The sequence below is a fragment of the Hesperophylax consimilis genome, chromosome 27 (assembly GCF_061612785.1).
Source record: "Hesperophylax consimilis isolate HC1 chromosome 27, BYU_Hcon_1.0, whole genome shotgun sequence".
NCBI classification, from domain to species: Eukaryota; Metazoa; Arthropoda; class Insecta; order Trichoptera; family Limnephilidae; genus Hesperophylax; species Hesperophylax consimilis.
In genome coordinates this window covers 12,500,959-12,515,611 of record NC_142862.1, presented here as the reverse complement: position 1 = coordinate 12,515,611, position 14,653 = coordinate 12,500,959, and the positions used below count along the sequence as shown (strand labels likewise).

Below are 14,653 nucleotides of genomic sequence, written 5' to 3'. Positions count from 1 at the left end.
CGCATATTTTTTCATGGAATGGAAAGGTAAATCACTTTGTTTGATTTGCAATCAAACAATTGCTGTTTGTAAGGAGTTTAATTTAAAGAGACATTATGATTCGAATCATAAAGGAAAATTTGAAGGTTACACTGAAAAGATAAGAATAGACAAACTATTATCTTTAAAATCTAACCTTCACGGCCAACAGTCGAGGGGCAGTTTTGGAAAGATTTTTTGAGTTACGTGACCCTATTCAAGCTTTCATGTTAGAAAAAGGCAAGCCAATTGATTATGACAACGACTGGTGGCTTGATTGTGCATTTTTGGTAGATATGACAAAACACATGAATGACCTCAATATAAAGTTACAGGGTAAAGACTTGATCGTCACTCAAATGTATTCGCATTTACAAGCCTTCGAAACAAAATTAAGACTGGGAAATTCACATAAAAAACCAAACACTCGATCATTTCCCTCACGTGAAATCATTTGGCACAGTGAACCAGACAAAATTGAATGAGTATTCTCAACTTTTGCTGAATCTGATCACAGAATTTAACAGTCGTTTTGAAGATTTTCGCAAAATGCATAAAATGGAATTCCCACTTTTCAACAATCCATTTACTTTTGATGCTGCACTGGCACCAATTCATTTGCAAATGGAATTGATAGATCTCCAATGCGACAGCATTGTAAAGGATAAATTTAAGGAAGTTAATGTTACTACATTTTATACACAATATTTCAAGAGTTTGAATAACTATCCAAGTATAAGAAATCATGCGGCATGTATCCTGTGTATGTTTGGTAGTACGTATTTATGCGAGCAGATGTTTTCCGTTATGAAAATAAATAAAAACAAACATAGCTCACGGCTTACGGATGAAAATCTCCAATCGATTCTAAAAGTAACTACGACGAATATGACACCCGACATCAATGAACTTGTCAAAAACAAGAGAAGTCAGGTGTCCGGCTCAAGATAATTTACCTTGTTACCCTTCTTTTTAACTTACTGAATTTATAATAAATAGGTATCTAACTAAATAAAGATTTTAACAATTAAGTATGGGTTTTATTTTTTTAAATATTGAGTCCGGCCCGCTTACACACGCCAAATGTTATAAACGGCCCTTAAGAATATCCAGTTTGACACCCCTGCTCTAGATCGATATCTTCGGGCTTTTTGTATGGCCCCATTTTGTCACCCCCTTAACCACAGACGACCACAGATAAAACGGTCGTTTGGTCCAGACAGGTAAATATATATTGTGGACCATAAATAAATCTCAAGGCCATTTAAAAAAGTGCAAACATAGACAATATAACTCCACCCAGCTAACATCGTTTATTCACTAGCCCAAAAAAATTATATTTTCAAATAAAAATATTAATGCAGGAAAAGGAAAATAAAAAAAAACCCACAGCTATGCACACATAAAAATACTTTTTATTTTCAAAAAGACAATGGACAGTAATACAAAACAGGGTCAGTACAACCGATGTATTTAGCATTGATTTATCATTGAAGTAGAAGATAATACTAATATATCTAAACAAAACATGAAACAGAACAAGACACAGAAAAATAAAAAGTAACGGTCTCAACTAGGAATCGAACCCAGTCTTACTGCAACAACTTAATAGGATTTAATTTGACCTTGCACAAAAATACAAGAATATATATACACAATACATATTCAACAAATTTAAGTGTTAATTATTATTGCCACATCACTAGAAGTTATTCAAATTCTCCTGCAAGGGTTTCATATAATTTCCACAGCTTTGTCGTCAGCAAACATCATGGAAAATGCTGGTTAAATCTGAATACTTACGTGATGCAATTCTGGGGAGGTTTATGACCTTGTTTGATGTAATCGTGACTTTTTTTAGCAGTTTTAGCATCCTAATACGTGGTATAGTATCGCGTCGGAATACGGATAGGTCTGAAAAGGAAAATTAATTAAATTATTAGCCAATGAAGTACATTCAGAAATCAGGAACATTGCATCAAAGAACGAGAGGTTAGTACCTGTATTTAACAACGGGTTCTTGTCCTTCTTTCAGTTGGTGGAGATAGACAAGATATTATATGATGACTGGAAGGTTAAGCGTTGCCAAGCATTCTTTTTTAATCCCAAAAGTACCGTATTTTTGCTTTGAATTGCGAAATGACACTTACAAACAAACGTATTTCTTGCTGCTTCTTGCTAGCACCGGATTATCGAATCCGTCTGAGCAACCTTTAACACAACACGGCATTAATTTATCACCTTGAAGAATTCTAGCACGCAACATTATTTTTAGATGGGTTAGACGATTTTCAAAATTCAAAATATTTACGCTAAAAACTTCAACTGACTTCGACTTCCGAAATGGCGTCTTGGAAATTACCGTTAATTTTTTACCGCAGCATAACACATGCTTAGCTTCTCTTTCTGTTACACAAGTCGCTATGGTAGAGAGCGAGAGATCAAACTACAATTTTTGCTCTGAGCCAATGAGATCTGAGCTTTCAGCCACAACAGCTTTGTCTATAAGAATTTGGGTATTGAATAACTCCTCCCATCAGGGTTACAAGGTCATGCGGGAGTAATACGCCCCTGTACTGAGCCCATGGGTCCTAAATTTCGCCATAGATAAAAGTCTGCTCCTGAAAAATATACGTCACTACACGATATACTCACCATCGACTAGGATAGAAACTATAAAAAAGGCGTAACCATAGACAATATAATTCTCATTCGGAGCCAACCCCATTCAATAGCCTAAAATCGGCCAATGACAGCGGCCTTTAAACATGCATGAAGTGCGCACTGGTTTGTGGAAAATATACGTCACATAGCCATAGAGTTTTATCGTGTCTTTTTTTCTGACCCACTTTTTTCTCGGAGTTATACCCCCCTGACCTTAACCACAGACGACCATAGATAAAACGGTCGTACGGTCCAGACAGGTAAATATATTATAGACCATAAATAAACCACTCATTTAGATATTGAAATTTCAAGGCCATTAAAAAAAGTGTGACCATAGACAATATAACTGCACCCAGCAAACATCGTTCATTCATTAGCCCCAAAAATTATGTTTTAAAAATAAAAATATTGGAATGCAGAAAAAGGAAAATAAAAAACCCACAGCTATGCACATATTAAAATATTTTTTTATTTTCAAAAAGATGGATAGTAACGCAAAACAGGGTCAGTACCACCGATGTTTGGAGCATTGATTTATCATTGAAGTAGAAGAAAATACTAATAAATCTTAACTAAACATGAAACAGAACAAGACACAGAAAAATAAAAAGTAACGGTCTCAACTGGGAACCCAAGATTTTTGTCTTACTGCGACAACTGAAAGGGGTTTAATTTTTCCCTGCACAAAAATACAAGAATATGAACACAAAATACATTTTAAAGAAGGTTTTCAAATATATTAATTGAAATGTCGAGAAATAATAAAAAATGTTTAAGTAAGAATTAATAAAGTAAATTAGTAGTTTTCATGTTTTTGTAGTTTTAAACCGTCTATTTTTAAGCCTTCTATAGAGTTATAGGGCTACTGCCGATTCTCTCTTAAAACAAAAAAGACGTGTGTGCTTGCTACAAAAAACCAACTTCATTCTTTTTAAACGAAAATTTGAAACAAAAAAAATATGAAAAACGATACGGTCGCATCTAGGACTTGAACCCAGAACCTTCCCCTTGCCCTGGCTCCACTATACCAATTAAGCTAATGGGACCCAATTTTCTTCGGTCATATTTAACTGTAAGATCTGTTATCGATGTATCATACTTCAAATAAGAACTACCAACATTATCTTCATTTTCTCAACGCACATGTTTATAGGCTGCTTTCAAACTAAATGAAATCTAGATAGTGTCTTGTATAAACATATCCTGTTTTTAAATTACGAGGATGATTGTGCCAAGCAGAGCAGCTTTATAATTTTATAACCTATGTAAAATTGTAGATCAATAACATAGAATAAGGAATTATTATTAGAACTAGATGTGCCTTCAACAAATGCTCCAATTAACCCAGCCAAACAAATTTGAACGGAAACTAATGCTCCAATTACCCAGCCAAACAAATTTGAATGGAAACAAATGCTCCAACTAACCCATCCAAACAAATGCTCCAATTAACCCATCCAAACAAATGCTCCAATTACCCAGCCAAACAAATTGGAATGGAAACAAATGCTCAAATTAACAAAGCCAAACAAATTTGAATGGAAACAAATGCTCCAACTAACCTATCCAAACAAATGCTCCAATTAACCCATCCAAACAAATGCTCCAATTACCCAGCCAAATAAATTTGAATGGAAACAAATGCTCCAATTAACCAAGCCAAACAAAATTGAATGGAAACAAATGCTCCAATTACCCAGCCAAATAAATTTGAAAGGAAACAGATGCTCCAATTAACAACCCAGCTCTCTGTCTCACACTCGCTTGACATCGTAGATCTCCATCCCATTCGTAAACACAGTTTTGTATTGGAAATTTATGTCTCGATTAGGCGAACATTTGGATCACGAAACATGTCCACAAGGCACTTTTTGTGTCATTCTTTATTCTATGGTCAATAATAATTTATTGCTAAAATGTTATAAATTCGGTAAGCATGGACAGTGCTTGGTGTCGACTACACTGTATTATGCTACGTATACATACGCGAGCCGAACTGCTGAACTGAACCTCAACCTATGCGAAAGGAACAAAGCAACCTCAAATGGCGCGAAACGCCGCTTCCCGTAATTCGTGGCTCGGTTCGCATTTCGGTTCGCAAATGTATACGTACCATAAGATGGTTTTAGGTGTTGTTGGACTAAGCCCTTTGCAATACACCCGAAGGATCAGTCCCAAACTATGTTCATCGCAATATTATATGGGAAAATTAACTTTTAATGCATCCGCTAAACTTGATAGACAGTAATACCCTCAATGTTTAAACCTGGGCTTCTGTAACATAAGACAAGTCGCAGTTAGGGCTACAGTCTGCCAGATTCTGGATGCATTCACTTGAAATATGAATATTAAATTATATTTTCAATAATTTATTCCACGGCTGTGGTCATATCATAAAGTTCAGAAGAGTGTGGTATAGTCTTAACAGAAAAAAAAACTTTCTCTGAAATTGCTAACTTTAAATATCCCAATTGTAAAACTACAGTGGGTTCAAGTTAGTTTTGATGATGGCTAAAAGAAACACACAACCTAAAAAAAATTCCCAATTATAAATTATACCACACTGAAAGTAATTATAATCAAAATGATGGAGTTATCATTTACTTTTTGGAAAAACTAAAAATCAAGGCTCCGCAGAAGGAAATTGCTTAATAATAAAAATAGGAAATGATATACATATTGTAGCCTTATACCGTTCACCATCTTTCAGAAAAGTGTCTGATATAAATAGACTTAACACTCTTAACAAATACTTAGCAACAATAGGACAGACACTTGCGAATATGTCCCTCAATAAGATGAAAATAATAGAAAGACAGCAGACTTTGAATTACAGAGCAGGTAGAAGCCAAAAAAATTCTCTTTTCCTTTTACCAACAAACAAAGAAGAAATTAATAGGATCACCTCTGAACTGAAACCCAACTCAGAACCTGGAATAGATGGAATCACTGCAAATGTTATAAAGAAATGAAAAGAAGGTACTTTAACACCGCTAACACACATTTGTAATCTAAGCATGCGAACTGGAGTATTCGCAAATTGCCTCAAAAAAGTAATTGTCCAATATAAAAGGAGGAAATCCGTCTACTCTCAGTAATTACAGACCGATCTCTCAAAGTAAGATTAATGAATTTCTTTAATAAGCACAAATTAATCTCACCACAACAATTTGGGTTCCAACAGATAATTCTACTGAAAATGCGATAACAGATATGACAGAATATCTGGCAAAGAATTTAGATGCAGGTATAAAATGCGTGGAAATCTTCCTAGATTTACTAATTATTTTATGTATTAATTATAAACGCCCTGAAAGGCTTTTACATTGTTTTATATTTTACATGATTTACTGCATGATACAGAGACAGTAAGAGCTTTTTTGATATTTAGCTAACAAAAAACAATAGACAATTAACAGAGTACATGTCAGATATAAAGTTGCATAAAATGTATATAATATAAAATAGAAGAGAGAGAAAAAAATCAGAAACAGTTTTTAAATTGTATATATGTATGTTGTATAGTTTATTATGTCCGTCTCTGATAATTGCATTCAGAGAATGCTACTGGTTTTAATAGTGGTTTTTTCTAATGCCGGCGCCAGACATGTGTTCAAAGAAGTGTTCACATAAGTGTTCACATGTGTGGCACGGGCATTTGATACTGTGTTCACTTATTTGCGCACTTAAGTGCGCTTTGCCGTTCCGTGTCGGTTTCTTTGGCGCACATCAAAGGAATCAAAGTCAAAATGTTTACATGCCTGCCACACTGCGGGAAGCCCAGTAGCGCTTATTTATTTATTATTCAATTTATCTGGCTCTATGGTACCAAACTGGCTGAAAATTTAGAATCGTTATAAGAATAATGGTTAAAATTTAAAAAGTCACAAAATATGCATAAAGTTTCATTTTAGGAAAATTCATCATTTCTATGGGCACTGATTTCAGACTTGAGTTCGAACTTTAAAAGTCAATTTTTCTCTCTATATGGTACCGAACAGGCTGAAAATTCGGAATCGTTATAAGAATCATTGTTCAAATCGAAACCAGTCTCAAAATCTGCATAAGGTAGCATTTCTGGAAAATTTATCATTACTATGGGCACTTTAACAGACTTGGTTTCGAACATTAAAAGCCATTTTTTCTGGCTCTATGGAATCGAACAGGCTGAAATTTCGGAATCGTGATGAGAATCGCTAATCGTTTTGGCTGTTTTTGTTTATTTATTTGCACGTGTAATATATAATTACTAGGACATAAATAATATAAGCAAACTGTGTCGACCAAATCGTCGTCCATGTTATGTGAGGTCTATTTGAAAACTGTGAGCTCAAAGAAGTGATCAAATCTTTGAACACATATCTGGCAGAGACACACATAAGTGACCAAATGTGTGAGCAAAGTCTTCAAATAAGTGTTCACTTATTTGAACACATGTCTGGCGCCGGCATAATGGCTAGTGGTTGGTGTAGAGCCCCGATACTTGAGCCGGTCTGATATACTTAATTGAAGCATTTAGATGTAGTCTTTATTGGGGAGGGTTAGTACTTCCATATTTTACATTACTATACAAATAAAATTATTACGGTACATTATTGAAATATCCCTAATGATATAAGAACAGTATTATAACAACCATTATTACAATAAAATGCTGTCGCCCCTGAGTTTGCTCGCTGATTTGCCATAGTAGGCGCTAATCTCATCTCTGTCGACCAAGGAGGGATAAATGAAAATCCAAAATCTCTTGATAAGCACGAAGAAAGAACACATTGCTAGAATTTTAAAATATCTCGTTTTGTATCTTGTAATCGACCAGCTAGGTCTTTTACATTGACTGTATTATAGGGGGCCGATCAGTCCGTAGGTAGCCGCTAGGTCCGGGGTAGAAGCAGGAATCTACCCTTGCTCAGGTCGGTACAGGAATCTACTTTGTCCTTGCTCAGGTCGGGGCAAGAATCTGCTTTATCCTTGGTGCGGGAAGAAGCAGGCAGAGGTAGGAATCCAGGGGGGGACCCAAGTCAAAGAAGATCCAGGTTGAGATCCGAAGAGAAGCAGTCAGGAAGAGCCAGAGTAGAGTAGCTGGTGGCGGTTCAAGGCGGAGAGTGCCTGCTGAAGGCTGGCGCACTCGTCGAAAAATTTCCCACATTTTTCCGATCACAAAAAATCATCATAAAAAGTACCCGTCAAAATACCCATTCAGGAATTCCCATCAACAATACACGTCAAAAATACCAACTAAAATGCTCATCAAAATACGTATTTACTAAAAATACCCACCAAAAATATAAATTAAAAATACCCATCAAAAATACCTATCAAAAATACCTGGTAAAAGTACCTTGGAACGTATTTTGGAGATTTGTCACAAGTACAAAGTGTCGCATGAAAATACTTGGTACTTTTACTGGGTACGATAAATACGCCTCACCTCTAGTTTGTATTCATCTGTATTGTTCTGAACATGGTTCTGAGTTCTGAATCTATGATATGATGAGCTATGACTGTGTGGAATTATCATGTGAATAAATTTGTGTGTGTTAAATAAATTTGTCTGAAAATTCATATGATGAATTATCATATTTTAAGTTACAGTTAACCGTAAATTTGTTTCCTTTGCAGGCGAGAATTACCCATCATGTTTGAGGTAGGTCCCGAAAGTATTGTTGCAGAATAATATATTTTTCCTATTTTGCTCGATTTGATAGGTTATTTAAAGTGCAAGACTTTACAACTAAAAGTCTAGTACAGAGTGAATCATTTTCAACAAAAAAGTTTAGTAAGTCATTTATTTTTCTTTTGTTTTCTAGGGTAGGTATGTATTTTAAGTGCATTTAGTAACAATGAAAAGTTTTTTTCTCAATTTCAATAGCTTGGACCTCCTTATGGTAAGTATACATTTGGGAACCGAAACGCGAACCGAGCCACGAATTACGGGAAAGGAACGAAGCAACAGCAAGCGGCGTTATCGTGCCATTTGCGCTTGCTTCGATCCTTTCCTATTAGTTGAGGTTCATTTCGGCAGTTCGGCTCGCGTATGTATGTAGCATTACACCCGTTTTCTGGCATTATCATCTTTTCTGGCAGCCCATTACACCCTTCACAGCTGACAGCAGTTTTTTTTTCATACAGCCACCCTGAGAGTGCTTGCAACTTGCAACCGGCAATACCAGGCAACACTGAAATTAGTGTGAAAGTCATCTATACGGTTTTATGGTTTTATTATTTTGCAATATCATAATGTTTTTACGATGAAATAATGTAAGTTACATAAATAAAACATGCCCTAACGTTTATAAAGATATTGCATTATATTAATCAAAACATAACAATAAATTGTATTTTTATCTTATTATTACGCTGAGTAATGAGTTGGTACTAAATAAGGCATTCGAATTTTCACAACAATTAAATGATAACTGCAGCTGTTATCTTGAAACTTAGTGATTAGAATCATTTAGTTTCCCCAAAATAACACTATTTTCGCTTGTTTTGGTACACAGAAAAGATAATGCGATCAAATTAAATTATTTACCATCCTATCCCGGACTTTTCTGTCAGCTTGCCAAATGTCATGTCTTTGTTTTTCGAGATCTACGTCACTAGTAAGACGAAATCTTTGTTTAACTTCAGCTTTTCTTCCAGAAAGAGAACATTGTTATTTAACGAAGTTACCCCAGAATTCTAAAGTGAACACGAGACGGTCAATCAAAGAGGGAACACCATAACAGTACTTCATATGATAGGTCAAATATGTCGCTGAAACCAAGAAATGTGGACTTCCAGGAGACATGGCAGGGCCTAAGAGAAACAGTAAGTTATTTTATGATTTTTAAAACACCAATTCTGATTATTTACGAAAGAATCCAAAATACTATTGTTTGGAGTTAACTTTACAGTATTTTTCAAAGAACTATAAATTTCCGTAGTGGTCGTTGAAATGTAAATGTATAAACAATCTCCTCGAATTGTGCAAAGTCACCCAGTGTCAAACTTTGACTGAATATACTGAGGTTGTGGTTTTCCTCTAAATCGAATAATAATGTTACAGTACTTATGTCTTTAATGTTGTTGTTTTTGTTTTCCCTCCAAAATGCTTTGTGTTTTACTTTTTTTAAGTCATGCTGTGTTTCCTCCCCTTTGAACCAGTCTTTTGCTACCCTATTATAAAGTCTGGTAAATAAGAGAATGTGCCAGAAACCGATTTTGGTAGGAGACGGGTTCAGCCAGTATTTTTTTTTTGGATTTCCGAATGCCTTGGGCAAAGTACTTGAAGAGCAAAACACATTCTTTAGTTTGCCAGGTTCTATCGCCATTATATCATCATATTATCTGCAGAGCAAAAAAAGCCATTGTACATGAAACATTATGCCAACGTGAAATCCTCCGTTGGACTCACCGCGTATTTGCATATTGGCCGGTGTTGTAAAACTGCCTCACGTTGAGATATCTACCAGTGTTGAAAAGCAGTCTATGAGAGCTTATACACAACAATGGACATTTTCACGTTTTGGCGCGGATTTGTGTTTGAATTTAAGTTTAAAAAATGTATGATTTATGAAATGGACACTAACCAAGAGAGTTTAATTTGTAACAGGTTTTATTAGATAATAATAATATCGCCTGCGTCATTCAAAACCACATGTACAATCTCAACCGATTTTTGGGCAGTTGTAACATGTATGGATAACCAACATCGGGATTGCTACGATAATGAAATAAAAAGAGAAAAGAAATTCAATATTACATTTAATTCAATATCGCATAGAGCTAGAGATCTCTCTTACAACAAAATTTGATTAAACTCAGGGGTGAGCGGCAAAACAAAGTATTGATCGCACGGATGGAATTTATATTGGTAGCAAAAATTTATGAGTGTGACATTGTGTAAAGACATTAAATATCTGACCTGGTTCACCGGAATGGGCGCCATACAATACTTAGGAAAGGATTGTAAATTTGTGGGAGATCGACATGATGACCAGCGATTAAAAATAGTCCGCCATGAGCGACTCCCGTAATCTGTCGACTGGTGCGCTCGCTCGTAACTTCCCTGTAGACGCGACCACACCGGCTGGCTGCCCGTTTGGTACTCGCGTTCGGAAATGCTTCGAGCTTCCTTCTAGAACGGCCCATAGAGCACACGTCTCATAGCCTACATAGAGGTCTTGTAAGAAGTTTGATAATTAGTGGCAAGGCAAAAGTGAACTGCTACAAATTACTTTATTACATGAAAGGTCAGTGTTACGGGACAATACCACCAAATATTACTTTATTACATGAAAGGTCAGTGTTATGGGACAATACCACCAAATATTACTTTATTACATGAAAGGTCAGTGTTATGGGACAATACCACCAAATATTACTTTATTTCATGAAAGGTCAGTGTTATGGGACAATACCACCAAATATTACTTTATTACATGAAAGGTCAGTGTTATGGGACAATACCACCAAATATTACTTTATTACATGAAAGGTCAGTGTTATGGGAAAAGAACACCAAATATTACTTTATTACATGAAATACGTATGCTATCGTATTAGCTTTTGTTTTCTAGGAGAGACAAGAGGACAAGCCAGCAGAGATTTAAGTTAGTAAGTTTACATATGCTAATGTATTAGCTTGTGTCTTCCAGGAGACACAAGAGGACAAGCCAGCAAAGATTTTAGTTACTAAGGTTACATATGCTATGGTGTTAGCTTGTGTTTTCCAGGAGAGACAAGAGGACAAGCCAACAGAGATTTAAGTTAGTAAGTTTACGTATGCTATTTTATTAGCTGTGTTTTTCAGGAGAGACAAGAGGGCAAGCCAGCAGAGATTTAAAGTTAGTAAGGTTACGTTGGGTATAGTGTTAGCTTGTGTTTTCAAGGAGAGACAAGAGGACAAGCCAGCAGAGATTTTAGTTACTAAGGTTACTTATGCTATCGTAATAGCTTGTGTTTTCCAGGAGAGACAAGAGGACAAGCCAGCAGAGATTTCTTGCAGCTATATGCTAATAACGCATGACCTCTGCTAAATTACATTAAGATGCCTGAAATATGCATTAATTACGAAAAATCCCTAATTTGCATTATGCTTATACAAATATGCAAATTCATATAATCCAATGTCTAGTTATTACCATAGAACTATAGCCTTGCATTGGTAAAGTTATTGATTGTTAGTTTTCATTTGAAATGGCATTTTAGGATAGATTATGTAGTGATGGGTTTGCAACAGTTCAAATATAAATAAAACCTCTTCGTGAGCCTTCTGCCATCCAGGTTTCAACATACACCTTTGTCAATTATCTCGATTTTTGTCTGGGAGTGACCTCTGCTTCTCTTTCCCAACCAACGACTCTATCCAATGAATTCCTAGCATGAAATGGCTCATGCACTAGCTAAGCAGTGTGTGGATGAAGCTGATTACCATTGACAGTGAATTAAATCAAATTTACTGTTCTAGGTTCACGGAGTGGTGACTCTGGGCAACGTGGGGCGCTCGGCATGGAATTCGCGCTTCTCAGACGTGTACTCGCTGTGCGTGGCTCACCCAGAGCCCCTGGCGGAGAAGCTATACACGGAGACGCGGCTCTATCTAGAGGAGCATGTGGAGGAGCTCCTGGCCCAGGTGGCTGGGGACGATGACAGTGAGCTGCCCCCGGGCGAGGGACTGCTCAAAAGGTAACCAATAGCATTGTTGTTTATGGTTCACTGAGTGTTGATGTATATTGGTTGAGCGTGGCCCACTGGGCCTCTGGCGGAGAAGCTTACATGAGGACGCAGCTCTACCTAGGGCACAAGTTGGCCTGTTCCATTTCCTAGTGATATTGTTCAGCCTATTCCATTTCCAAGTGATATTGTTTTGCCTGTTCCATTTCCAAGTGATTTTGTTTGACCTATTCTATTTTCAAAAGATATTGTTATTCCTGTTCCATTTCCAAGTGATATTGCTTGGCCTGTTCCATTCCCATTTCCAAGTGAAATTGTTATGCCTGTTCCATTCCCTTTTCCAAGTGATTATTATTGGATGATTGATGGATTGTCAGCTAAGTTCTACTGGTATTGTTACAGATATAACGAAGCCTGGCTGCAGTACAGCACGGGCGTGGATTATCTGAACAACCTCTACCTATACCTGAACCAACAGCACATTAAGAAACAAAAGGTACGCCTATCAATCTATACAGCTGGCGTCCAGAGGTTGGTGGCAAAATCAAGAACTAATTTAGCACAAAATTTTATTATTATTTTTAATGATAATCTAATGTTTGTAAGACAAGGTTTTATACATACATCAAATTACTGGGTGTCAATCTGGACGCTAATTTTTCCCTTAAAACTCAGGTGAACAGAACTGTAAGCACGGGGTTCTTTCAATTAAGGCAAATTAAAGCAGTGCGGAGAAACCTGCCAACAGAGGCGACTAAATTGCTAGTCAATTCCTATGTTGTTTCACGTCTAGATTATTGCAACGGAATATACGCAAGTCTCCCTAAATGTCAAATCAACAAATTACAATCCGTTTTCAACGCCGCGGCAAGGCTTATCACCGGAGTATCTAAATACTCCCACATTTCAGAGCATCTCAAAAATCTGCACTGGCTCAAATGTCCTGAAAGAATCCAGTTCAAGGTATGCTGGATGGTATTTAAGTCACTTAACGGAATGGCTCCGGCTTATTTATCAGAATTGTGTATTCCAGAAGATTCCAATTCCCGACAGTCAACCCTTAGGTCAGCAACGTCATCAGCTATCGGAAGGTTGAAGGAACCAAAGCGCACACCAGATACTAAGTTCGGTGAGCGTGCTTTTGCCGTGTCAGGACCTAAAGCCTGGAATGGACTGCCACATGATTTGAGAATGATCGCAGACTCAACAGAATTTAGGTTTAAACTTAAAACGCATCTTTTCAGACAGTCGTATCCATAATTTCAGAAACCTCCACTTTCACAGTTGACGGCAATTTAAATTAACAAAATGTAAAAAATACTAAAAATAAAATAAAATAAATAAAAATAATAATTAAAAATAAATAAATAAAAATGATAACAACTAACAATTTGTAGGCTTTTAAGACAGTTCAAATACATTTAAATTAAAATAAAAACTATAGCAGACTTAAGATCATGCGACGACATAGTAAATTAAAATAAAAACTATAGCAGACTTAAGATCATGCGACGATATAGTGTCCTCTGCGTGCAGTTCTATCTTTTATAAGCATAAACTTTTTAATATAAGTGTGTTTGTTGGAAGTGACTTGCCAGGTAAGTATGTTTTGGTATCTTTTTCTAAATAACAAATGTAGATCCTAGGAAATAAATTGTACAGCGCCCTTGAGGTGATTTTTCACAAAAACGGCGCTCTACAAATTATCCAATTATTATTTTTTTTTTTTTAAACTTCCGATTTAGTTGTCCGGGTTAAATCTTCCCCAAAGGAAAAACTTAACCCTTCCACTCACTTTTCCACAAATGATCATCTAGTCAATCAACATTATGTAAGTGCATTATATAAGCAAAATAAATACAAAACAATACAAGAACAACATGTCAAATCACCAGAGATCAAATGGGAAAATAATTCACCGTCTCCAGATATTTTCATATCAGAGGGTTCGGCTCGGTAGAACTTCTAACAGGGCCTATAAATCCTACTGATCCCTCAACATAAATATTTAAAAAATCTTTTGTTATCCTACATGTATTCAAAATGACCGACTTTTGCATCTTTACATATAATTTTTTTGATAGATCTAATACGCCTAAATTTTTAATTAGAGAGCTAGGTATAATGCCAGTAGCCGAAATAACGAATGGTAATATTTTTATAGTCTGAGAATGCCAAATTCTTTTTATTTCATTTCCTAAATCTGTGTATTTTCTTATTTTTTCACTAACAGATTTTTGAATATTACAGGAATTTGGAATAGCGACATCAATGATATAAGTTATTTTTTTAATTTTGTCATGTAAAA

General features: G+C 35.9%; 1 protein-coding gene across 1 annotated transcript in view; it reads left to right on the top strand.

The window, feature by feature from the left end:
- Window positions 1-8,863: 8,863 nt before the first annotated feature.
- Cul2 (cullin 2) overlaps window positions 8,864-14,653 on the top strand; it is a 38,824-nt gene continuing 33,034 nt past the window's right edge. The window contains exons 1-4 of the mRNA XM_089647735.1: window positions 8,864-8,946; window positions 9,331-9,498; window positions 12,140-12,357; window positions 12,748-12,841. Coding sequence (XP_089503861.1) covers window positions 9,439-9,498; window positions 12,140-12,357; window positions 12,748-12,841 — 372 coding nt within the window. The 5' untranslated portion in view covers window positions 8,864-8,946; window positions 9,331-9,438. The remainder of the gene's footprint in view (window positions 8,947-9,330; window positions 9,499-12,139; window positions 12,358-12,747; window positions 12,842-14,653) is intronic.